This window comes from Nothobranchius furzeri, chromosome 15 (assembly GCF_043380555.1).
Source record: "Nothobranchius furzeri strain GRZ-AD chromosome 15, NfurGRZ-RIMD1, whole genome shotgun sequence".
In the NCBI taxonomy this organism is placed as follows: Eukaryota; Metazoa; Chordata; class Actinopteri; order Cyprinodontiformes; family Nothobranchiidae; genus Nothobranchius; species Nothobranchius furzeri.
In genome coordinates, this window is record NC_091755.1 from 34850913 (window position 1) to 34878307 (window position 27395).

General features: G+C 40.7%; 1 protein-coding gene across 4 annotated transcripts in view; it reads left to right on the top strand.

Annotated features, from left to right (window-relative positions):
* Window positions 1–27395, top strand: part of nphp4 (nephronophthisis 4) — a 226391-nt gene that overhangs the window by 71527 nt on the left and 127469 nt on the right. For all 4 annotated transcript variants that reach the window (XM_015967467.3, XM_015967468.3, XM_015967465.3 and 1 more), the window contains exons 7-8: window positions 5445–5629; window positions 9475–9610. In XM_015967467.3, coding sequence (XP_015822953.3) covers window positions 5445–5629; window positions 9475–9610 — 321 coding nt within the window. The remainder of the gene's footprint in view (window positions 1–5444; window positions 5630–9474; window positions 9611–27395) is intronic.

A 27395-nucleotide genomic window follows, 5' to 3' on the forward strand; every position in this document is an offset into this window, starting at 1 on the left:
CTTCTGACACACTTCATGGCAGAGCCATCCAACAAAACATGAAGCCATTTTGCTGTCATCCTTCACAGACTACAGTGGAGGAAAATGGGAGAACAGACAGACTGTGAAAATGTGCACAATCATTATGATCTGGATGTCAGTGAAAGCAATTATTTACTTATATCCTGTCACTCTTGTGCCGATGGCTGCTACTCTGTCATTGTGAGGCAAAAGATAACAAAGTGTTTTACTTAGACAAATGCACAAAGCTAAGTTATACCAGCAGCATGATGCAAGAACAAACTTATCTAACTTAACAGCTTCACTGTGATAGGATGATGCTGTGTCCATGTTCTGTAATTTCACTTATGTGGTATATACTGAGCACAGACAGAGGATAGTTACCATGGTGAATCTGCAAAACAGGCTAGCTTAAAAATTTTTTTTCATGCCTCTTAACAATGGTCTAACATAATATAGCCATAAATATTATGTGGAGAAAAAATAAATAACGAAGTAGTTCTCCTGCATTTATTTAAATCAGTACCAGCTAATAACATGGTTCGATCCGAAATCAACAATTGGACCATCTGGTTGCTGGTTTCACTGAACCACTGCACCACTCATTCACCTTTCATTACGTGCTCACGCATTTTGCAACGGAACACCACTGGTGTGAGACGTTTGCTGCCCAATAATGTCAGAGGAGAAACAGCCGGTTCTTACCACTTCACCTGTAGGACTAACTACTAGAGTCCCCAAAAGAGAAACACCATTTAAAGTGACGTAGTAAGTAAGTCCGTACATTTTATTCATATACTGTAGCACTTATCCCAGACATAGAATCACAAAGTGCTTCACATTGAAGTCACGTATAACAAGATGTTTGGAAGTAGAAAACTGTGACTGGTGTCTACCACTATCTTGTTTACTGTGGCAATATGGGTTCAGGTATCAGCGAAGGTGGCCCAGGGATGATAGCCGATGGGAGCCAAACAGAGCTTGTGGAGATGTTTTAGGTCTCTACAGGTCCTCCTTGTAAACAAAGATACCTCAGCTGACAATGTAAGCCCTAGGGTCCTCCAGGTGGGGGACCCTGTGACATTAGTTCCTTAACAGGCCCAAAACAACCCTCACACTAAAGAAGAAAAAGTAATAATTCCCATCAAATTAATCAGCAAACCCAGCACTACAAGGCTATCTAAACAATTTTACCATTAAATACAATTTTTACCATTTTTTGAGGAATAGGCTTAAAAATAGGCGGCTTAATTAAGTGAATATTAGTGAGGTAATGAGTGACATTGATCCACTAAATGACGGGCACACCTCACTGGAGCAGATCAGAACTCACTAAGAGGATTATTCATCTTTTATGGTGTGGGGAACCTTTGGGACACCCCAGGTGAATCTGGAGGGTGTTCCTGGGGAAAGGATGTCTGGGTTTTTCACCTGGACCAGTTACCTTCATAGTCACAACTGTGGAAAAGTGATGGATGGACGAATGGATGGATGTAATATTGTGTATTTATATCTCTTAAGTGACTCCTTATTTCTCTAAGTGTTACCCCAAAGAAGCCAGACTTTCAGAGCCTCTTAAATTTCCCAGTTTTTCCCAACAGCCATCTTGTTTTTGTTTATTGTCTCCTGAGCAGTTTCAGGAGGTAGTGCAGGTTGTCCAGTAATCAGAAGGCAGAAAGGGGCGAACTCTGGGAACCGGTGATGGTTGCACCCCTTGTGCAGCAGTACCGGGACCAGAGTGAATAGGGTGTGTATGAGGAGAGTGAGTGGGTGTCTAGCGTTCATTTTTGTAAGTCTTAAGGGCTCTGCACACGGGCCCGGACAAACGACCGCGATCAGCGAAATTTGTTGCTGTCGCTTTTATTACCCGACACACAGGAGGCGACCCGCGGCAGCGGCCAGTGGCAAAGCCGTCTACGCGTTCTGTTCCATGGCGAAATCGAAACTTCCGTTGTTTTGTTTGGCTGTGTCAGGTTGGAGGTAATTAAGGTTATTTAAGCGGTTCAGAGTTAAAAAAAGTGGTAGATATGATGTTTCACAAGGTGCTGCTAGAGTTATGTGAAATCTTACTTCTGATTTTACTGTATAAAACATAATAATAATAATCAACTTCTCCTTCATGTTTCCTCGGAGATGTGCGGAGCATCCTGTCCGCTCATTGGTCAGTGAACGAAACCTCCGTTGATTGGTCCTCGTCCGAGCGACAGCGATGAAAAGTTGAAAATATTTCAACTTTCTGGGATCGCGTTGCTGGGTTGTCTGTGCACGACACGTGCACGAGCACAACATTTCATGTGCACGTTTTTCGCGTTTCGCTTGGTAGTAGGGAGACCCGCGATTATCGCTTTGTCGCGCATGTCTCATTGAAAATGAATGGAGGAGAGGCGATGTTGCTTCCTGTGTGCAGAGCCCCTTAGGTTGTATGTGTATTTGTGAGCATGAGGGAGGGAGTGTGTGACTGTGTCTGTGTATGGCTGTATATACCAGGTGGGGTCTTGGACTCTTCCCCTCTCCTGGGACTTCTTGTGCTGCTAAATCGGAAGGTTGCAGGTTCGATCCTGGCTCCCACCAAATAATGCTGCTGTTGTGTCCTGCCTTGCCTGCTGGTGGTGGTCAGAGGGACCGGTGGCATCAGTATTCGGCAGGCCTCGCCTCTGTCAGTGCGCCCCAAGGCAGCTAAGGCTACATCGTAGCTCATCCCCACCCCATCAATACAGGCCATTTACCATTCTCTTCCTAATTTAACATGCAGTCCTTGTACCTGGCAATTTACAGAGAAATGGGATTTTTGTTGAACCCACTTAACACAGATTTTAGAAACACGTAAGCATAAAATAAAATAAAGCAGTGGTGTGTCAATGCATACCAGAAAACATAGGAAAAAACTGTACTGACTTAATTTGATTGTAATGTGAAATTCAAACCATTTTTGTGTGTTATTTTGAAAAAAAAAAACACTGTAGAGACACGACAACTACAGGTAATGCGACTTCCTCTGTTTAGACATTTCATAAATCACTACCTTAGCATGTGCTGTTCAACTGGAGCAGCCATGTAACATTCCCTAAAGGCAAATAAGAGCCAGTATATCTCAAAACACACAACACAGACCATTGAGACTGTATTCAATTGTATTTGATTGGAGCCAACGTGAATTTCTCCTTTTGTAAGGAGAGCACACTGGAATTTAAAGTATAGGCTTCACTGGAGATCTTTTTCTCCCAGCAACAAAGAAAAGGAAGGAATTGTTTCTACAAAAATCATATTCTTCCATCGCCAAAAGTAAATTGCAAAACATTTGTTAGCTGTGGTTTGTGAAAATGTATACAATAAATTAATAAAAAATGACAGTAAAAAAACGAGGGCACGCTGTAAAAAGGCAGAGGGAAGAATGGTGTGTAGATGTAACAGGAGAACAACAGCAAGCAGTGTTGAATGTGGGTTGTTTGGTATCTAGGCAAGCTGAGGCTGCTGCTCCTGCTGTTGCTGCTTAAGGACATAAAAAATGCTGTCTGAATTGATATGCTAATTTGATTGAGAAGGTGTGGGTGGATATGGAGAAGGTGTTAAGCTGCAAGGTGGGACAGAGAGCGAGAGCAACAATGGAAAGAGAGGGTGAGTGGGAGTAGGAGATGTTATGAAGAGAAACACGATTGAAATGAAACAAATGGGAAGGAGTGGGATGAGAGGGGAGCTTAGTATGGCTTTGCACTTTAGGGTTAGGGAGTTTTTCTTTTACAGTCAGACAGTGAACAGCTGTCAGTCAGCATGTAGATACATGATAAACATTTTTGCACCGCCCGTTTTGAGCGTAACAATGTAATTGTTAGCTAAGTAGACTTTTTCAGCAGAAACTCCTTTTGGTGCAGACAGGTACAGCCAGCTTCTCACTGTGGCTGTTAGTGAAGATGAGTGAACTGCATTCCTGAGGGAGTTTCCAAAATGTCTTTAAAAATTGCAAGGGTTGCTAATTTATTCATGTGACTAACAGGGCTTTGCTCGTGTGTTGCAGAGATTTCAAACATGTTCTATAAATATGAGCAACAATTTTCATCTATTTAGGGAGGGGTCATTGGTCCAATGAGAATTGATTAAGATACTTTAAAACTAAGATGTGACATAAAAGTTGCAGTCTCAGTTTGTTTGCAACTACATGACGTGTGGGGTTGTATGTGCCAATTCAGTGTGATTCCTTTTGAAATTTTGTGTTTTTTCTTGCACTTTAATATCTGAAACAATCCCTGTCCAACAAGAGGTTGGCTTAAAGGAGCAATATGTAAGAATCCTACAGTGAAATAATCACAAAACAGCCTAACGTCTCAATCATGTTGGAAGGATGGTTACATTGAAACAAATTTCATTCTCAGCTGGCTGGGGGTTGTTACTTTTTCTCCTTTAAATAAATAATAAAGAGGGACATAGTCTTTGCTTACAGTCAGTGAGCATGTGAGGTGGACAAGTCTGTGCAGAGCTAATACTGCAGCGCTGGAATTCGATACCAGCAGGTAAAAAGCACCAGAGTTGTTTAAAGAATCAAAGCCAATAAACATGAGCAACCCAGAAGTTATTTCTTGTACCCCAAGAAGTTTGATCTAAACTTATTTTTGTATTTTAATTGTGCTGTAATGTTTGTGCTAATCTCGCTAATGGAAAGCACTTTGAATTGCTTCCATGTATGAAATGTGCTATACGAATAAAGCTGCCTTGCCTTGTCTAAGAAGCCACAGCGTCATTTTGTTTTACTCTAATATCGAGTGAAGCAAGCTAGAGGCTAACGTTAAGCTAACAATGCTAACAGTGAATGAGAAGAAAATTGTCAGCTCTACAAATATCTCAAGCTACTTTTTCAATTACCACCAACTCGGTATCTCAGTGAATGAATAACGAGTCAATCATGGCAAACGACCACACTTCCTCAAATGCAGGAGACACATTACTGTAATAAGTGTAGTAAATGCTCCCTACCATAAAACACCCAAGAGTGCTAGCACCAGACATGTCTATGCATTTACCTACTTAACTGAATATGACTTGTCTTCACTTGCCATCTAGAATCTTCTGGATCTGATCCATAACTGGCAACAGCCATGAAACCCATGGAACGGGAATGAGAAAGTCATTTTTTGCTTAGAAAAATGGCCTGCAGTAACCACATTTGACCACAGGGTGTCATTAGATATTGCACCTTTAAAGTACCAGCCAAGTCATTTACAATAAACACATCATACAGCTCTTTCAAAGTGTAGCATGAAGTACACTATGAGTATTAAACCTCCACCAGAGAGTCTAGAAATACCTGAAGGTTGGATGATTTGGACAAGCTTTATACATTTAATTGGTTAATTTGATATAATAATGTTCAGGAGAGAAATAAGTCAAAACATAATGGGAACGCTGCAACTCTTGGTATAATAACCCACGCCTTATTTCTCACTCATTCGCAGAAACAACCAGCACTTGAGGATTTCCAAAGAACAGTCATCATCCAGGAGAGGAGGCTCCATGTCGGTGTGCACAATGGCTGGTGTTTCCTTGATAAACCCCAAGTGGTGGTGCTGGAGTCCCTTGCTTCAGGGGTCAGAGCACGAGCAGACAGCACTTCTAAAAGCAGCACCCTGGTCACGGACAGGTGAGCAGGACGAACACATGTATGCATCTACGGTATAGCCGTAGCTGTGAGCTGCAGGGGAGCATAATTCTGATGTCAGAGAAAATCTGCAGATGTGCAAAAAGACTTTCTGTAGTGCTTATTTTTGTGGTATTTCATCAGCCTCTCCAGGCACTGTTCCTTTTTCCTGATAGCAAGTGATTGAATGTAAAGTCAGCGGAAAGAATATTTTTTTGAAAAAGCTTGGTTTGCATTAATGCCATTTTATCTATAATATTAAAGATGTCTGGATGAAGTACATTTTGTCCTCGTCTCCATAAACGTTCTCACTTCAGTAGATCTGCAGCATCTTGTTAAACATTTTTGTTCGACAAGTTGTTTTTACTTCCTGTTGGGGATAGTTCATAGAAGAGTCCATTTTCCTGTGAGATAGTGCTCTTTTCATAATGCATCTATTATTTTGTCTGACAGCAAATAGACTTAGACAAAAGTGGCCATTTCCCATTAATGCTGTAAATCTCATACATCAAACCTCTTCATTCAACGTGTTCAGTTGGGAGCACATGGGACACTAAGATTTCTAACATAATGTTGAGCTTGATCTTTCAAACCTATTTTGGTTAGAATGACACTTTTTATTATTTATTTTTTACACGTGCAAATAGCTTTCTTTTTGGTGAGTCCATGTTTTTGTTAGCCCTTGTTAATCAGCTAAAAATAGCTTGTGCAAATGGATCTGACAATACACTTTAGCCATTATCTCACTGGTCCTGTCAGACATACTGTTTCTTGTGTAAGGGCCATTCACAAATCTATCTATCTTGTACATACACAAACACTCTGAAAATGACGTAAATGTCCTTTAAAGGGACATTTGGCAGTTTTGGCTAGCTTTAACACCATCTAATGTCTGTTTTAAATCACTGTCAGTCATGTTTTCCCCCTCCCTCCTAGGTGTTCCCCCATGTTTCAAAGTAGCTGACCACATATTAAAGTCATTCTTACAAGCGTAATACCATAATCGCAAGGTCCACATCCACTTAGAATACTTGGGGCGACGGTGGCACAGGAGTTAAGTGCTCGCCCCGTAATCGGAAGGTTGCAGGTTCGAGTCCCGCTCAGTCTGTCGCTGTCGTTGTGTCCTTGGGCAAGACACTTAACCCATGTTGCCTGCTGGTGGTGGTCGGAGGGACCGGTGGCGCCAGTGCTCGGCAGCCTCGCCTCTGTCAGTGCACCCCAGGGCAGCTGTGGTTACATTGTAGCTCATCCCCACCAGTGTGTGAATGTGTGTGTGAATGGGTGAATGACTGATTGTGTTGTAAAGCGCCTTGGGGGGTTCCAGGACTCTAGAAGGCGCTATATCAAATACAGGCCATTTACCATTTACTTCTTTGTCTCTTAGCTCTCATCATTCAGAAAACGCTTTCCCGATGTTGATTCTTGTTTGACCCATCAGTCGATGTTCCCTTTCTCTGTTTGGTTGCATTGGATAAAGGTTTTCTATGTTTTTCAGAAGCTCTGCCATGATGAACATGAAACAATAAACTCTTAACCATCTCTAGCTTGTCTGTTCTGTGGTGGAAACTTGGATTGCCACGAAGCGTTAGGGCTTCTCGAGAGATACATGACTTTGAGAGACTTCAGGTTACCGGTCCAGTTCAAGTTGCAAATGCGGCACAAGGAGTGGAGAGGGCTGAGACGCTGTTCGTTGATCCTACTGGCATAAGAAAAGGATTAAAAATAGGCCAAAGTTAATTATTGTACCCTACTGTTCTTCTCAAAACCCTAGTGGGTTGTGACAGATGGCTGCTCGTACTGAGTTAGGCTCTGTTGGAGGTTACTTCTTGTTAAAGGGGAGTTTTCCTCTCCACCGTCGCTACATGCTTGTTTAGAATGGGGATTGATGTAAAGTCAGTGGCTAGATGCAATCTGCTGGGGTTTCTTGCATAGAACATGTTTTACTAATTGGTTCAATGAACAGAACTCACTGATAAGTAGTTTCAGTTGGAAGGTTTACTTTGTGAAGTGCCTTGAGACGACTCTTGGTGTGATTTGGCGTTATAGAAGTAAACTGAATTTACCTGGATTAAGGCTTTGGATTTCTCGGGCCGCAGCTGTACAACTGAAGAGATGTAACTGCACCTGCGGTTTCCCTTGAGTTTTACTGAGAGCACCAGTGAGTGACCTAGTCAAAGTGGCTATGGCCTATGTAAGGCCTTCGGTCTGCCCTGGAAATGGAGCAAGAGAGAAACATCTCACCTCTGTCCCATCATGCATAATGCAATCTTTACTATAGCTAAAATTCCGACAATGAAATTATCCAAAGTGGCCCACATATTCACTTCCTCTGATTTATGAATTACCCAGTACTGACTGGGGGAGAAAAAAAAGGGAAAGCCGCATGCTTTGAGATAATTTGTCTGGTACAGCTTACAGTTCGCTGAGTACTCTAGCTGTCACCGAGATTCCTCTGTAGCCACCGTTGTGACAGAGCAAACCTCTGACCGCCTCTCGTAAACAGCAGCCAGCAGTTCCTGTTAATGAGTTGTGTGGGTGTACGGGGGAGCCTTTAAGGAGAATATCACTATCAGAGACATTGTGCAGGTGGATTGTGTCTTTCCCTTTGGTATTTTCTCAGCGTGGGTGATGCTAACGCATTCACCTCTCCTCAAATATATTCCCCACAGAGCCACTATACGAGATTACAGCAATACTTGTCATACAAGCTCTGTTTCGGGCCACATTGGCTGCTGTTACAAATATATATTGTTGAGACGTGGAAGGTGAAAAGGGTATATTTCCAATTTTTCTTTCGTAATGTCCTGATTTTGATCCCCTTCTGTGCTCTAAGTTTGTCCTTTCGTAATGAAATCCACTGTGAGTGGCATTAAGAAATATGCTTGTGCTGACAGAGCTGTCTCCAAAAAAACCCTAATTGGTTGAAAATATAATACTGTTCGCCCACATGCTGTCACTGGACAACGATAACAGAAACCACATGCGAAGGGTGTGTTTCCTGACATTTTCCACACATCTCTGTCAGCGTGAGTGCTCTTCTTCAAGCCGTGCCCCATCACGGTAATTGGGTGGTATATTTTATGCAGGGGTTTTAAATACAAATACACAGTATTGTGTGGTATGAATCAAGTAAATCCATCAAAAGGTAAACAACAGTAGAAAACACCCCCCCATGAAATTCACACATCCCAAATCAAAATGTTGTGCTTGCTGCTTCTCATCAGAGCTTCGGGAAGGGATGATTATGTGGATGAGAATATGGGTTTCTTTCTACCACATAAAAGCACGATAGACAACAAACACATGGGCAACAATCTGTGCCTGATTACTGTGGTATATGACTGTGATCACCATCATCATCATCATCATCATCGTGACAAATGTTTCCTTCTTCCTTTTGAGGTGGAAAGTGTTGTTTTAAACACGGTTTGGTTTGAAAACACCAGTGTAGGCAGTAATTATGGCACTTGACTTTTGCCAGTGCTGTCGGTGATATCCGACAGTCTGCCTCGCTTGTGTGATGCTTTAGAGAAAAGATGGAAATTGTGACTCTGGAGAGTTTGTGAGGCGAAGAAAGAAAAGGCGCTCGGCTCCACCTCGAGACACGCTGGCGCTCCACAGTGTGCTCTCGCCTATGGTGTATGCAAACGGCGAATGATGAATACCAGTAGAGCCATTCCATTCCTCACACAGAACGACTGAGCCTGCCAGGAAATCGTCAAACTCATTGATTTTGTTCCTCCTTTTATTAGAAAACACAGATTAAGCAATAGTGGAACTTTTCACGTTCCCAAAAGGAGTGCTGACCTCACATTTGTCACACCTTTGTCTCTCTGCTTTCTCTTTAGAGTGGCAGCATCATCCCCTCCTCAGACGCTGGGCCTTCGCAGCAGCTTGGAACTCAGATTGGCCAATAATCAGGCTTTGGCAATCGTCTTTCAGCTGGAGTACGTCTTCTCTGCTCCAATAGGCCGAGAGACTATGGTAAGAGGCACACATCCATTATGCAGCGAGTTAATCCTAAACCCAGATCCTGGCCTGGAATCAGACTATTGATAAACTCAAGACCAGCCATAAGTGTCTTCTCTGTGAAATGGAGAAGTCTGTCGAGCATTCAAAATCATCACCAGCACTGGAAAACTCTGAACACCAGTTTGAACGTTTATTGTCTCTACGAGAAGAAGACCAAATTCATTTAGCAGTTTTGGGGACAACATTTTTCAGAACCCAGATTTAATCAGTTTTACCACATGACTCATATTGGCTGCATCACTGCTAGTAACATGAGATTCTCATAAACATACAGGTTGGATAAATGATCAGCTCCATATCTGGCTCTCTAATCTGAGGTTATTTTCACTTCTTGATTTTGTTTGTCTGAATTTAATCAGATTTATAACAAGCACCTGTCAAGGATGGCGGGACGTACCCACGGATTATATTTTCAGCACTTAACAACCCATCCATCCATTGTCTGAACCCGCCTTGTCCACGTAGGGTGGGTGGGTGGGGGGGTGGGGGTGGGGGGGGGGTTTCCATCTCCAGTGGTCAGTGGGCAATCAGGCGGGGTACACCCTGGACAGAGAGCCAGTCCATCGCAGGGCAACACAGGCGCACACAGGACAAACTATCTCACACACACACACACACACACACACACACACGCACGCACGCACGCACGCACGCACACACACACACACACACACACACACACACACACACACACACACCATGGTAATAATGTGTGTGGGCGAGCCCACATGCTACGCTTGTTTTGGCCGTTTTTGTCTGTGTTTACAAGCAGGGGTCAACTGAACACCAATTAAAAGCAGCAGATAAACAACCAGTCACAGTGTCACCGGGATGAACCGGTCCATTTGCATTAATGCACTGATTCACTCTTTTATTACCATGGAAACCACTTGACGGGGAATCTAAAGGACAGTTTTATAACAGATAGGAGAGTATTCATTGAACCTGTTGCTACGTAACTCCATAATTAAAGTATAAAAGCAACTGAACACATATAGATGGATGAGAAAAATCAAACATTTAGTGAAGAGAAGTTGAATAATGAAGCTGTTAATGTTTTTAATTACTGGTTTGTTTTGATTATGATAATTACGGGACCTTAGATCGATTCTGATGATCTTTAAATGTTTGAAGATGAGTGAATATCAAAGACTCAGTCCAGTTTAGTTAAAGGAAGACAATAATTTCTGCTCTACTTACCTACCCACCGACCTATCTATCTATCTATCTATCTATCTATCTATCTATCTATCTATCTATCTATCTATCTATCTATCTATCTATCTATCTATCTATCTATCTATCTATCTATCTATCTATCTATCTATCTATCTATCTATCTATCTATCTATCTATCTATCTATCTATCTATCTATCTATCTATCTATCATCTATCTATCTATCTATCTATCTATCTATCTATCTATCTATCTATCTATCTATCTATCTATCTATCTATCTATCTATCTATCTATCTATCTATCTATCTATCTATCTATCTATCTATCATCTATCTATCATCTATCTATCTATCTATCTGTCTATCTATCTATCTATCTATCATCTATCTATCATCTATCTATCATCTATCTATCATCTATCTATCTATCTATCTATCTATCTATCTATCTATCTATCTATCTATCTATCTATCTATCTATCTATCTATCTATCTATCTATCTATCTATCTATCTATCTATCTATCTATCTATCTATCATCTATCTATCTATCTATCTATCTATCTATCTATCTATCTATCTATCTATCTATCTATCTATCTATCTATCTATCTATCTATCTATCTATCTATCTATCTATCTATCTATCTATCTATCTATCTATCTATCTATCTATCTATCTATCTATCTATCTATCTATCTATCTATCTATCTATCTATCTATCTATCTATCTATCTATCTAAAGATATTTGGGATAACCTAAATATTAATTTTGCATCAGAAAAGCTCACCCTATCTGTGAAATTCTAGTATGTATTTAAAAAAAAGTTTACTCAGCTTGAGAAACTCCGTTCAACCCGATCGAACCAGCAGTTTCCATCAACCTTATCCCAGAACAGCAGCTGAGAGTGACAAAAAAAGATCTGCGCCCACTCCCTACTCACCCACATTCTCTTTTCCTGCCATGAATGTTTGATGAGGTGAGAGATTTTTAGCACATGGACAGTATTTCACATTTAAATGTGGGAACTCGCTGTGGGTGCCTCTCATTTATTTTTTGTTCTGATATGTGTTTGTGGTTGTTGTGCAGTGTTAATCCAGATGTTGTGTACTGTTTATAACTGGTGAGGATCTTACTGTATATCCTCTTCCTCTTGAAGAAAGAAAAACAGCCACCAGCTGCTTCTTCTAAATGACTCCCATATGCCGTGTTCGTCTGATGGCAGTAGATCCATGATCTGTGATTTTGGCAACCAGGAAGAGCGAAACGCTCCTCTACCGTCTCAGCTGGTACTTCAAAAGCATCACGCCCCTGTGTGTAGGTGTTCTTATAAGGAAGTCAGCTGTAGGCCATCAATGTGATTTCAGACCACTTGACTGGAACAAGGACAAATGTTCATGTTGGATTGTCTTCAAAACCTTTCATAAGAACTCTGATGGTTCTAAAACAAGAAGAAACCAAAGCTTCTTTCAAGATTTTTAATCTTTTAACCACATCTGTTATTGACTAGCCCAAAGATACAGTATCTTTCGTGATAAATGTGGGGATATTCTTGAAAAGCCTTGGACTTATTTATTTTATTTGATTTTTTGTACAGTTTTTACTTTTTCAGAGAGAGAAACATCCATTTTTAAGACCTATGTTTTCATTTATAGATTCATGTACTGACGAAAATGCCACAAATGAATGGGCAAAATATGTCAGTTAAAGCATGCATGTCCATCCATCCATCCATCCATCCATCCATCCATCCATTTATTTTCATCCGCTTATCCGGAGTCGGGTCGCGGGGGCAGTAGCCTAAGGCGAGAGGCCCAGACATCCCTCTCCCCAGCCACTTGGGCCAGCTCCTCTGGGGGAATCCCAATGCTTCCCTGGCCAGGTGAGAGACATAGTCCCTCCAACGTGTCCTGGGTCTACCTTTAGGTCTCCTCCCGGCTGGACGTGCCCGGAAACCCTCACCAGGGAGGCGTCCAGGAGGCATCCTGACCAGATGCCCGAGCCACCTCAACTGGAAAGTATGCATGTATGTATTTAATTACTAAACAAAAAATATTCAATTCAATTCACTTTAGTTTATTTATACAGAGACAAATCACAATAAGAGTGATCTCAAGGCACTTGACAAAATAAAACATTCACATTTTGTAGAGTTTATTATGCCAGTTAGTAACGTTTCTTACAGGATGATACCCCTGAAGAAAAATCTTACAGACCAATGCGACCATGATGTAATGATGTGTTTAATATCACAGAACAGTTTAGCTGCATTCTTTTTATTTTGTGTGCATGCATTAGAAATCATATTAGTCAGTGTGCTGTGGCTTAAACAGCAACACTAGATGGCGCTGTATGGTGCAACATCAGGCAGCAACCTCAGCTCTGGGACTGTTCTTGTATGGCTAGAACAGGTGGTCTGGCTTTTCTGTTAGTTCCTTCCTCAGATTTAATAGACTTCTATCTTTTGATGTACTCTGAAGGGGCTAAGGTGGGTGAAAAGAAAGTAAAAGTAGTTTGCTGAATTCCCTTTTTACTCTCAAAACATTACTGCAATACAGAGGCAATCACCTGGTGCTCTGAGACTGCCTGGTTGCCTCCTCCATGCTGTGTTGAATGCTAGCCTGTGTCTCACTCTGAGGCAGAAACCAAGGATGACCTCCTTTGTACAAACTTGTTTCCATCTTTGCCTTTAGTAAGGAAGTAAGAAGCTCACGCAGTGCCGTCATTTGTCCTCGTTGGTATTTTTGAATTTAGTTTGAGATTTGATTGCTCTTTCTGTCTTGTCTCTCTCTGTGTCGAACATTCTCGCTTAAAACCTCTGAGCATGCTTTTTCAAGTTCGTAGCAGCAATCAGAGGGATGAACATAGCTCAAATGAAGTAAGCTGGAGAAAAAAAACTGAATGTGTATGATAGTCTGTTCTCAGAGGGTGTCGGAGGTTAATGAACTTCAAATAATCAACTTCTCCTGTAGTCAGATGCATCAGGTCCACTTCTGGCCTTTCACACTCCCACTCTCCTTTCATGGATTGACTATTTTTCCCATCAGTTTTTTTTATATCCTTTTCTCATCAAGGGGTTTAATCTCACTGCCTATGACTTAATGGACTGTGCACTAGTGGTTCTCTGCTCTTCTGTGTCCAGAGTGGCACATTGTTTCATACCACACCCCTGCCTGCTAGGAACATGTGTGTGTGTGTGTGTGTGTGTGTGTGTGTCTATACAGACGTGTGTGTATATTTGATTGATGCAGCCGATCACAAATGGTAAATTTCAGCCTAACATGACCCTTAACGTGTGTGTGTGTGTGTGTGTGTGTGTGTATATATATATATATATATATATATATATATATATATATATATATATATATATATATACACACATATATATATATATATATATATATATATATATATATATATATATATATATATATATACATATATATGGCATTATTTTAGGGAATTTCATAAATCTGGTTTAATCAAGAAGAAAATAAAGATAGATTTTTTATGACCTACAAAACAATTATCTCCTCTGTCAGAACTCTTACATGTTACATTGTAATTGTTTGATCCCCCCCCCCCCCCGACTCATTTTACACTTTCATTCACACATTTCTGCTCCCACACCTCATTTGTGCATCTTTTCTTCTCACGTTTTAACACTTCTTGCTTTTATCAATATGTCTGAGGTCAGCTAGCTTTAGAGCCTCTCCCTGCTCGGCCTGTGCTCATTAGTGTCATAAGTAGAAGAAGAAGAAGTAAATATCTTTTCTAGAGCGTCTCAAGATAAAAAATCACGAGGCGCTTCACAATAATAAAAAATGTAAAAATATAAAAAATAATTTAGAAAATTATTAAAAATATATTTAAAATGAGCAAAAAATAGACAATTGTGATTAAAAATGTAAAGAAAGAGAGAGAGTGAATATGAAAGAGGGAAGGTGGAATAGGTGGGGAGAGCAGAACAAGGAGAGGGTGATGAAGATCACACAAAAGCCAGCCTGAACAAGTGAGTTTTTAGCTGCTTTTTAAAGGAGACCACTGAGTCCACTGATCTCAGGCTCAGGGGGAGAAGTCACATGTTGACTCCTTCACCTTCTAAAAGTGACATTAAATATCTGTAGACTTTTAGCAGATTTGAAGTTGAAGCTACCAGACTTGGAAGCTCATCTCATTGCTGAACAGAAACCATTAGCTTGTCAATCCCTTTTAGCCAAAGCTGAGCCTGCAAGGGTGGTCTTATCATTCCTCCAGCAGAACCCCAGCAGCAAGGACCTCAGGCTGACTCTCAGACGTTTGGAAGAGGGCCCAACCTTTTCACTTTTGTACAGATTTTTCAAACTTTGCCAAACACTTGCTGAAAAGCAAACCTTGATAACCTGGCATTAGAGACATCAGTGAAATGCATCTCTGGGCACAGAGCGGATGACACAGGCCATTGATGATCATATGTGCAGTAAGACTGTTATTCATGTTTGTGCTGATGACACTTTGTTATGTCAGTCTGGCCTCGTTTGACCAACGGTGTTTAGCCAAATGTCATCCTTCAGCCACAGTCGCAGGTGGTGTCCTGCAAACAACTTGGGATGTATGTCATCTGTCCAAATTTGCCTAATGGTGCTGGAGATGTTTCCTATCCATGGGAGTTTGGACATACAATATGACTTTATTGGCATTTTATAATTGATTGAACAACGAATCGATAAATTCGATGAAATTCGATTACTAAAAGCGTTGGCAACGAATTGCGTCATCGATTCGTTGTGTTGCACAACTCTTCCAAAAGCCCCCTCCCCTCCCGCCCGCCGTTGCGCGCAGACCGCAGAGCCGGCAGGTGTTTGGAAAGAGGAACATGGCAGAAGCAGCGAGACCCCAAAAAAGTAAAAACTTCTAAAGTTTGGGAGCATTTTCAGTTAAATCAGGCGAAGACATTCGTTACCTGCAATGTTTGTAGGTCAGACTTAGCATGGCACGGGAGTGCTGCAGTGATGATGCAGCGTCTTAAACGCAAGCATGTTGAAATCATCAGCGAGGAAGGAGAGAGCTCGGTGTCCGGGTAAGTTAAAAACTTTTCAAAAGTGATTCACCCAAGCTCCGGATAATTACACAGGCTAGACATGCCCTAAGCTAGTTAAAAAAAGTCTATAAAATCGTAAGCGCGACGCTATTAGATAGGCGGGGGGGGGGGGGGGGGGACTCTCGCCGCTGCGAACCGGTTCCGCCGTCACATTCCCGCAGAAACTGGTTGATCACACCGGGCCCAGACTACTAGCATGTGGCTTTACAACCACAATGTCCTCAGAAGCGAAAACGCTTTTAAAAGGGAGGTAGGAGTCCTAACTGTTGCAGCAGGCGTGTTGTGTGAGAGTGCAGTATATACTGGTTAATATATTTTTGGGTTCAGTTGCTTTCATGTGGCCTAATGTGAGTCTATTTGGGATCATTGGAATGATCAGCAGCATTTCTTGATGTGACTTTATGGCAGTTGCTCAGGGCATCATCGCAAGGAGGATGGCATTCATTTACTTTTGTTTTATTTGGTACTTTTTCAGTCATTTTTGGAAATGGTGATTAATTTTGATTAATTCATAGCCTATGTTTAATTACATTTAAAAATTAGTTGTTTGACATCCCCAATTATAATAAATGTCTACAGATGAGATCATCAAAACAGATGAGAATTGCCCTTAAAGAGCAAGTCACCCCCAAATAAACATTTTTTTTGCTGATAAACTAAATAAACGAGTGTCTAATCGTGCTGCAGACACGTGTTGTCAATAATTTGGCACTTCAGTGCATCTTAGTTAAAATTTAAATATTCTGCCTAAAACTGGCAGTGTTGTGTCGTTGTCAGGTAAAAACTCTGCACTGTATTTTAATTTAAATCTGCCACCGCTATTGGCTAAGAGGTATGCTATGATGTAAACTGGTACATTATGATGTCACAATGCGTTCGTGAGCCTGAGTGTGTGTGTATTTGTTAGCGGCTCCGCCCTCTCGGTCTGCCAGGCAACAGCATGTGTTGCATTTTTCAAACATGAAGTGGGAGTGGAGTTAAACTCTGGTAGGGGTTGACTTGCTCTTTAAGCTGTTTAACTTGGACCAAGCATTTTAGGTCACAGATAGGTGTAGCTTAGGGTCTCTGTCTATACACCTTATAAGACAATTTAGGTGATGGCATGTTGTTTTTCTGCTATTGAACTGTTTTCTAATAATGTTGTGTTTAATAAAGTGAAGGAAGGAGAGAAATAACGTTTCCCTAACAGTTTTTAAAAATGTCCCTATGTAATCCGATTAATCGATTAATCGTGTCGAGACCCCATCCGATTCATCGATTATCCAATTAATCGTTTGTTGCAGCTCTAGATTGAACTTAATTGTATTACATTACAATTGAATTGAAAATCAATCCATGTAGCTAGATTAGATTCTGAACCTAACTGGATTGAATTCAGTTGTAATTAGATTTCAGGTAATTGCCACAAAATGTGAAAGGTGGCCAATGATATTTTTGCCTTGCCTGTTTGGAGTTTTGTATTTTTCTGAATTGTTGACAAAGTATCAGTCAATTTTACATGTATTTAGCAAAGATATGTACAAGATCTTGCAATATTGCAAGATATCGTATGTTATTTGGTCAAAATAAATGCAACCCCATGATTTCCAAAAATATGGTGAGCTCTAAACTAAACAAACAAAAAAAAAACAAAAAAAATTCTGAATAGTACCAGACAATATGCATTACCTTCAGTAATGCTAGGCTTTTTAATGGACCAATGATTGAGAAACATGGCTCCACTCCCTGAATGACTGAACTGACCATAATGGATGTCTGTTTACAGCCCTGCTGAATCCGCCCTTTTTAGAGGAGTCAAAGTAACACTGTAATTAGAAAAACTTTGGGAATTGGAAGAAATATACCAGCCTATTTAGATCTAATCTTTAGTATCTGCTCAGATACAAAGACCTTCTACTGCACAACAGACTTTGAGAACACTTGGGTTACTGACCAGTGACTTTAGGCAAGGACCGCTCTCCTAATTGCGATCTGTCAGCACTGATTTATTCATTGCCATAACTTCATCTGAGACACCGCTTTCCCACTGCTGTTTGCTGCCTCTCTTCAACCACTCAATCTGGCACTGTTCAACTCTTTTGTCACGTAATCCCGTTACATATTGTGTGACCTAATACAGGATGGTGGGTCTTTTTGCTGCTTGCCTTCTTCTACTGACAAGCGCCAGCTCATCACTAATGGGTAGGCAGGTTCGGGGGAAATTGAGAATGAAGGCGCTGCTGGCCTGGAAGACCAAATTTTTTTTTTTGCAAGCAATTTGTCAAAGAGAGAAACATCAGCAGTCATCCCCTAATCCTAACCCTAACCCAAAACACTGACAGGGGGATGAATGACTGCTCCTAGGTCCTTGTCTTAAAATATGGTTGAATAGACTAAAGGAAAGTAGGCGGATGTTGGGTGGTTTGTTTCATCTTCCTACTAACTACTACCTACACTTGAGAGACACAGTTAAATGTGAGTCACCCCCTTGGAACGGTAATTGGCGTCTCTCCCAAGCTGTTACATGATAACAAACTTGTATTGGTGGTAAAGGATGTTGACAGCTGTGATATGCGTCAGGCACTGAAATAGGTTCTTCATTTGTATAACTGGTCTAGCACACCGTCAGCAATCAAAGTGTTGCCTACATCATTTCTGCACGTTGTGTAACCTTTAACCCTAACTCTGCTTGGTGAGAGGTACAGCTGATTACTGAGCGGCTGAGGAAGTGTTACCATTAATGCTTGACCTTTAAACACACTCACTCTTTTGCCCTTTTCTCATCCAGAAATGTGCAGACGTGGGACTGAATCTGGCAGCATGCTGATTTCTCAGGTCCATGCAAAGCATTTTACAGTTTTTATTTTTCAAGAAAATGTCATCTATTAAAGAAGAGTCACACGTGGATGCTATTCATGAAACTTTCCTTTCTTTTGTAACTAAAGATTGTTAGAAACTAGCAACAGGAAGGGTCTGGCTGTCAGATGGATGAAAGGATTAATGAATGGGAGGAAATGTTTAGCTTTGCAACATGGTTATATGATAATTCCATCTTTATTATGAACATTTCGTTAAATCAGGACTTTTATTTGCTAATTACAGTTTATGGGATGTGATATGAATAAATATTTTAAGAGAAAAAATCTTGTAACTGCAAACTTATCCCAGTTCTTACTGATTTGTCTGATTACACCATCAGAACATCTCACGGTTTATAGATCAAATAGAAGTAATAGGCTTAATAATAAATAGCTTCTTTTAACACAACAAACACTAGTTGAAACCTACCTTAAGTGTCCTGTAATGTTGACTTGTTGAAATCAGTTATGGTGACAAGGTGTGGTGAATGAGCTTTTGGTTATGCCAGTCCTAGTCCCAGTGCCAAAATGTCCGCCCTGAGACTGGGAGATTAGGGTTCAAATCCCGGTCGGGTCATACCAAAGACCTTAACAATGGGACCCAATGCCTCCCTGCTTGACACTGAGCTTTAAAGGGTTGGATTGGGGGGTTAAACCACCAAACAGTTTTCCAGAGTTCACCGCTCCCCACGGGGAAGGGTCAATTGCGGAGATGAATTTCACCAGTGTGTGATGACTGTAGTGTCCAGATTTAAATGTTAGGAATGCTCCTGAGATGAAAAAACAACATCGAGTTGGCTCTTCAGCTTCTTTATTTAGAACAAGAGCAGTACACAACCACTTGGGTAAGCATTTGTCTCTTCTAGAACAGTCCTCCCTGGGCCTCTCATGCCCTTTATAGGAATGACGGTGCCACTGGACCCGAATATAAACACATCAGAGCATTTAATATTCCCAGACACCACAGCTCCTCCCCTGTAGCTCAAGAGTGAACTTGTTTTTCATCTTTGTTTGTCCTCTTCTTTAACCTCAACTCAACTACAATGTTATGAACTTATTACCATTGCGACAGCAGAACAGAAAAAAAAATACTCATTGACAGTTTGACATGAAACAAGAAACATTGATGTGTCCTTAGATACAACATCTCGTTTTGTTTAATTTTAAAAGTCGTTAAACAATATGTTGTTTAAAAAAATCAACTCCTTACAAGTCCAAACGCTCAGGAGGACATACTTTTTTTTTAGGCCGCTCTCTAAGGCAGGAATTTGCAGTAGCTGCTAGAGCTTGGTCAGTATCAACTGATCCCTGGTTTTCCTCAGAAAACTACTCACTCACAGGAGTAGTATCAGTATGTCCCAAATCATCTCCAGGATCATAGTGGTAATCCCAGTGTTCTTCAGTTTCATTCATCATTTGTTTTGGCTGTCCATATTTCCTCTTTGCATCGAGCATCTGGTTCACATGTCTTTTTACATTTTTCCCATTCAAAGACACCAAATATGTTACAGGACCCAAAACATCAGTTATCACACCATTCAACCACTTCCCTCCTCCCCTGTAGTTTCTCACCAATACGGCCTGACCCACAGAAAAGGATCTCAGCTTTTTCTTCCCTGCAGCCTGGGTTGGAACACTGCTTACTCAAACTGCATCAGGTTTTACCAGTGAAAGTCCTGTGCGAACGTGCCTGTGTAAAAACAGTTCGGCCGGTGTTTTCTTAGTTGTGGTGTGTGGCATGTTTCTGTAGCTGTACAAGAAGTTGGCAATACAATGTTGTAATGTCATGCCACCCACAAATTTGCTTTTGGCTAAAGATTTTTTAGAAATTTTGGACTAACCTTTCAGCCAAGCCGTTTGATGCTGGATGATAAGCAGGAGTTTTAATGTGCTTAACAGCATTCATGGTAAGGAACGCCTCAAATTCACTAGGCGTGAATTGTGGACCATTGTCCGTTACTAACTCTTCTGGCAACCCATACGCTGCAAACAAATTTCTCATAACTTCAATGGTCTTGCTGGCTGTAGTGGTCTGCACGTGTATTATTTCAGGCCAGTGTGCATTGGCATCCATCACTACCAGAATCATTTGCTTATGTACCTCAGCAAAATCAAGGTGGATTCTCTCCCATTGACCTGAAGCCCTCTTCCACTTGTGCACAGGTGCTGTGGTTGGCATGCTACACTGGTGCTTACAAACTTCACACTGGTTTGCCTCATTTTCAATATCCTCATCAAGAGTAGGCCACCAAAACAAGCTGGGGGAGAGCGACTTCATTTTCACCATTCCCCAATGGCTATCATGCAGCTCTGACAATAACGTGCCATGCAGTTTTTCAGGGATAACAACCCTGAACCCCCAATGTACACACTTATGTTCTACTGTTAGATCAAACTTGTGTTTCACATAGGGCGGTGACTCCTCATCCGTGGCATGCTTAGGCCAACCGGACATCACAGGCTGTTTTACTTTAGAGAGTACAAGGCCTCGCTCTGTTTCCTGTGCTACGTCTTTGGCAGTTATTGGTAGGGGCAGTCCACGTGGCAGGGGTGAAGAGTGAGTGTCACCTCACCTCTGCCACGTGGACCTCAAGGGATAAACCATCAATCCTGCCCAATGGTCAACTTTCCTGGCGGGGTCACCCATAAAGACAGTGGGAGGGCTAGAATTGGGTTTAATTTTTGATACTTGTGTTTTTTCCTACTCCTTTATTTCCATTTTACAAATACTGCTTTTACTTGTCTTGATTGCCTTTTGTCACAGTTGTAGTTTTATATCGGTTTTGTATTTTATGTATGCATCATGTAGGTATGTTGATTTTTTGTGCTGCACTTAGGTAAGCTGCCATGCAGTTTTATAAATAAGCTTGATTTGACTTATGGTCACCTGAGAGAAAGCAGAGCATATCTCGGCTAGTAGAAGCTAACTGTTAGCATTAGCAACTCCTTGTGTGATTTGTGGTGATAAAACACCAATGTTGCATTATTTTACCCAAGAAAGTAAAGTGAATGGAGGCGGTGGAAGAGTTGCATTGCTGTTAGCCAATCAGAGGCAAGATGTTTGCCTATCCTGAATACCCTGTCACCCTCTGCCCCACACTCCTTCAACAACTTCTACCCCCCCGAAACAAGAGCATGAGAGCTTTTTTAACCATAGAAAATGACTCACAAGACGTTCATTCCTACTAGATCACAACAAATGTGTTTTAAAAAAATGAGTGAATCAGACCTTTACTCAACCAGGCTTGTTGCAGCTGTTTATGCTAGATTTAATCCCATAGCTTGTGAACTAAAATCCTGGTAGATTTACAAGTTGTTCCTTTTTTTGTTTGATATATTTCTGACTTATTTACTGTAAAACAAGTACATTTTGACAATTTCTTAATGTACTTGTGCATTATTTGCTTATTCAGAAAAATCATTCTCTGCATCATGTAATGCTCAGAAATAATCTCATTCACTGCTTTGGATCTACTGCAGCTGCGGATTAGAAACACAGTAGATGGGAAAACAGTGCTGGTAAATATTTTCCACATAACTTTAGCCTCGTGAAATGTATTTTTAAAGTGAGGAGTATTGCTTTCACTACTGCCCAAAGCATAATGTTTTGAGAATTTAAAGCTTGACAGGCCTGCTTTGTTGTCGGATGTGCAGTTCCGCCCTGTCTACAACAGTAGAAGTCGCTGTGTTAGATGTGCTAATAAGAAACTTCCAGATAAGGAAAAACGGACAAAAGCTACACAAATCTGAAAAAATAAATAAATAAATAACAACCAGCTGTGTCTGTCTAAATATACAGTTAGAAAAAGTCTGTCACTAGCCTAGTTTCACAAAAGAATTCACTCCTAATGAACTATTTGTCTGTGTCAATGTCAGGGGATGTTAGATGAACAGTATGTGGAGCAAAAAGCAGAATCCTGGCCAACAGCAGGGTTTATTAAAGGTGTTGCTGTACAGCTTCTCCTTTGTGCCGCAGAGGCTCTTGTTTAGGTTTTAATTGGCTCACCAACAGCACATTCTCTATAGGTTGGTGTGTGTCTTTCACATTACTTCTCCTACGTCGATGTTTGTGGGATAGAAACCCATTACTGTTAGAAGAAGCTTATCTCACTCATGTGTTCATGCAGCAGTCTTTGTCACAACCATGCTGAACCCAGAATGGTTCCTTTGGTGTTCCTGCCTTCATCACTTCTCCTGGTGTGGATCTCACACTCAAAGATACCAGGTCAATATTTTTATATATATATATATATATATATATATATATATATATATATATATATATATATATATATATATATATATATATATGTATGTATGTACATATATGTATGTATGTATGTATGTATGTATATATATATATATATATATATATATATATATATATATATATGTATGTATGTATGTATGTATGTATGTATGCATGTATATATACATATATATATATATATATATATATATATATATATATATATATGTATATACAGGTGCTGGCCAGTAAATTAGAATATCATCAAAAGGTTGAAAATATTTCAGTAATTCCATTCAAAACGTGAAACTTGTACATTATATTCATGCAATGCACACAGACCAATGTATTTCCAATGTTCATTACATTTAAATTAGATATTCATAAGTGACAACTAATGAAAACTCCAAATTTGGTATCTCAAAAAATTAGAATATTCTGAAAAGGCTGAATATAGAAGACACCTGCTGCCACTCTAATCAGCTGATTTACTCAAAACACCTGCAAAGGCCTTTAAAAGGTCCCTCAGTCTTGTTTTGAAGGCACCACAATCATGGGGAAGACTTCTGACTTAACAGCTGTCCAAAAGACAATCATTGACACCTTGCACAAGGAGGGCAAGACACAAAAGGTGATTGCTAAAGAAGCTGGCTGTTCGCAGAGCTCTGTGTCCAAGCACATTAACAGACAGGCGAAGGGACGGATAAAATGTGGTAGAAAAAAGTGTACAAGCTCTAGGGATAACCGCACCCTGCAGAGAATTGTGACGACAAACCCATTCAAAAATGTGGGGGAGATCCACAAAGAGTGGACTGCAGCTGGAGTCAGCGCTTCAAGAACCACCACGAGGAGACTCATGAAAGACATGGGATTCAGGTGTCGCATTCCGTGTGTCAAGCCACTCTTGAACAAGAAACAGCGCAAGAAGCGTCTCGCCTGGGCCAAGGACAAAAAGGACTGGACTGATGCTGAGTGGTCCAAAGTTATGTTTTCTGATGAAAGCAAGTTCTGCATTTCCTTTGGAAATCAAGGACCCAGAGTCTGGAGGAAGAGCGGAGAAGCACAGAATCCACGTTGCATGAGGTCCAGTGTAAAGTTTCCACCGTCAGTGATGGTGTGGGGTTCCATGTCATCTGCCGGTGTTGGCCCACTCTGTTTCCTGAGGTCCAGGGTCAATGCAGCCGTCTACCAGGAAGTTTTAGAGCACTTCATGCTTCCTGCTGCTGACCAACTTTATGGGGATGCAGACTTCACCTTTCAACAGGACTTGGCACCTGCACACAGTGCCAAAACCACCAGCACCTGGTTCAAGGACCATGGTATCCCTGTCCTTGATTGGCCAGCAAACTCGCCTGACCTTAACCCCATAGAAAATCTATGGGGTATTGTGAAGCGGAGGATGCAATACGCTAGACCCAACAATGCAGAGGAGCTGAAGACGACTATCAGAGCAACCTGGGCTCTCATAACACCTGAGCAGTGCCACAGACTGATCGAGTCCATGCCACGCCGCATTACTGCAGTTATTGAGGCAAAAGGAGCCCCGACTAAGTATTGAGTGCTATACATGCACATTCTTTTCATGTTCATTCTTTTCAGTTGGCCAACATTAGAGAAACAAACATTTTTTCATTGGCCTTTAGAATATTCTAATTTTCTGAGATACCAGATTTGATGTTTTCATTGGTTGTCACCTATAAATATCAAAATTAAACGTAATAAACATCGGAAATACATTGGTCTGTGTGCATTGCATGAATATAATGTACAAGTTTCACGTTTTGAATGGAATTACTGAAATATTTTCAACCTTTTGATGATATTCTAATTTACTGGCCAGCACCTGTATATGTGTGTATATATGTATATATATATATATATATATATATATATATATATATATATTATATATATGTATATATATATATATATATATATATATATATATATATATATATATATATATATATATATGTATATATATATATATATATATATATATATATATGTATATATATATATATATATATATATATATATATATATATATGTATGTATGTATATATATATATATATGTATGTATATGTATGTATGTGTATATATATATATATATATATATATATATATATGTATATACATATATGTATATATATATATATACATATATGTATATATATGTATGTATAGTTTGATTGGTGGCCTTTTCTGGAGTTTATTCGTCCCTAAAGACCCCTTTTTCTTTTCTCTGTACAAGAAGAAAAGGATGAAGATGAGGCAGGGGAAGGCTATATGCCGCAGACACAGTATTTCGCCTGCCTAATTAAAATGAATGTCAGTTCTCCCCCCACCGAGAAGTGCATCAATCTCCCCCTGCGATGGGCCCGGGGTGAGTCTTACCCTGTCAGTGCCTGCCAGCAGTGCCATCCTTCTCCAGATGGATGCTGCGCCCTGGCAACCAGAGAGGCATTGGTGATGATATTTGAACATCTAATCGCCGTCTTGTGATTTCCAACTCAAACTCAACCTTTGCTATCTATGTAAAGGAGCTGAAGCCAAGACTGGAATGATTTTAATTAAAACAGTGGAGGGATAAAATTAGTGGCATTTTTGAGTCACTTTGAAGCCTAAGCAAGTGTAGCAAGGCCTATTTTAGCTGTACTGTTATTATTATTTTGTATTATACAACTAAGACTGAATAGAAGAGTCTTTGATGTCGTATAAAATGAGTCCAAATATTCTATCTTAGTTGGATTAATTTGAGGGATGAAAAAAAAGCTGTTTTATAGCATGATCATCTGCATGCAGAACAACTCACACGCACCTAATGTTGTTAAATTCATGAAAGTGATTTGGTAGATTTAAGTTGGCTTGAAGTTTATTTAGATGTTAATCAGAGGAGGGGAATGCAAGATCGGCTGCTTTGAAGAGGGATTAATAAACAGCTCAGGTATTTCATATTATTGCGCTCGTTTAAGTGTTTTTGATTGAGGAAGCCACTGATTCTCCTCACCCGATGCTGATGAGGTCTTGATGAAAATCAAGAAGTCAGTGATCTAACATGGTTTTACAGAGGACACCAGTGAATGTGACGACCATGCTAGTCTAAAGCAGATCTATTTCTCGAGAGTTTTGCAGTTAATCATCTGTAAAAATGACATCTGTAATAAATGTAATTGAATTTTACTCTCTACTGAAATGTCATACTGCATGTGGTGATGGATTTAAACCTTGAGGATGTTTAAAACCATATGCCAGTCCACTTCAAATCCATGTCAACCATCCAAACCACTGACAGGAAAAGAAATCCCTTCAATTCACTACTACTAGAAAGTTTGTCAGCTGCTCAGTCTGTTGATTCTTGATATCCGAGTTATAATTAGCGTGGGCTTGAGGCACATCAACATTTCCTTTACTCTGAGAGTAATCATGCTCAAATTGGGTAAAGAAATTCAAATGCTCTTCAACACAAATTTAGTTCTCTTTCAAGGTCTCACAAGTAATTAGAGACATTAAAACAACCTTGAATAAAATGCTAATTTTAACACTGTTTGAACTATTTGCAGGCAGTATGTGCATGAACTCTGAAACCCTTCGTTACAGTGCTTAAAAAGGCTTTTACTGATGTTGCGTGTAGCATTGGGCATCTGCATTCAGTCTGGCCTTCTGTTGGTGGAATGCAGCTTCATTAGACAGAAATGAGGGGATTTTGCAATTGCATGAAACATAAAATATTTTAGTCATTCCTATTCAGCCATGTTTGCTGCCTGTTGAAACTGAAACTAAGTAAGCATTGTGACAAGTGACTCTAAGTAAGAATTTAACCAGCTACTTTTATTTTCTGTCATATCATTAACACTGCTCCTCCTTGAACCGTCACCTTATCGTGGTGGAGGAGTTTGAGTGCCCTAATGATCCTAGGAGCTATGTTGTCTGGGGCACTTAGTGCCCCTGGTAGGGTCTCCCATGACAAATTGGTCTTAGGTGAAGGGTGAGACAAAGAACGGTTCGAAGGATCTTTCATGGCGGTTAAAACGAAGAGTCGGAGTACCCGGCCCGGAGGGTTACCGGGGTCCCACCCTGGAGCCAGGCCTGGGGTTGGGGCCCGTGAGCGAGCGCCTGGTGGCCGGGCTTTCGCCCATGGGGCCCGGCCGGGCCCAGCCCGAACCGGATACATGGGCTCGTCCAACTGTGGACCCACCACCCGCAGGAGGAACATGAAGGGTCCGGTGCAATGCGAATCGGGTGGCAGACCAAGGCGGGAGCCTTGGCGGTCCAATCCCCGGACAAGAAAACTAGTTTTTGGGACATGGAACGTCACCTCGCTGGCGGGGAAGGAGCCGGAGCTTGTGGCAGAGGTTGAGCGGTACCGGCTAGATATAGTCGGA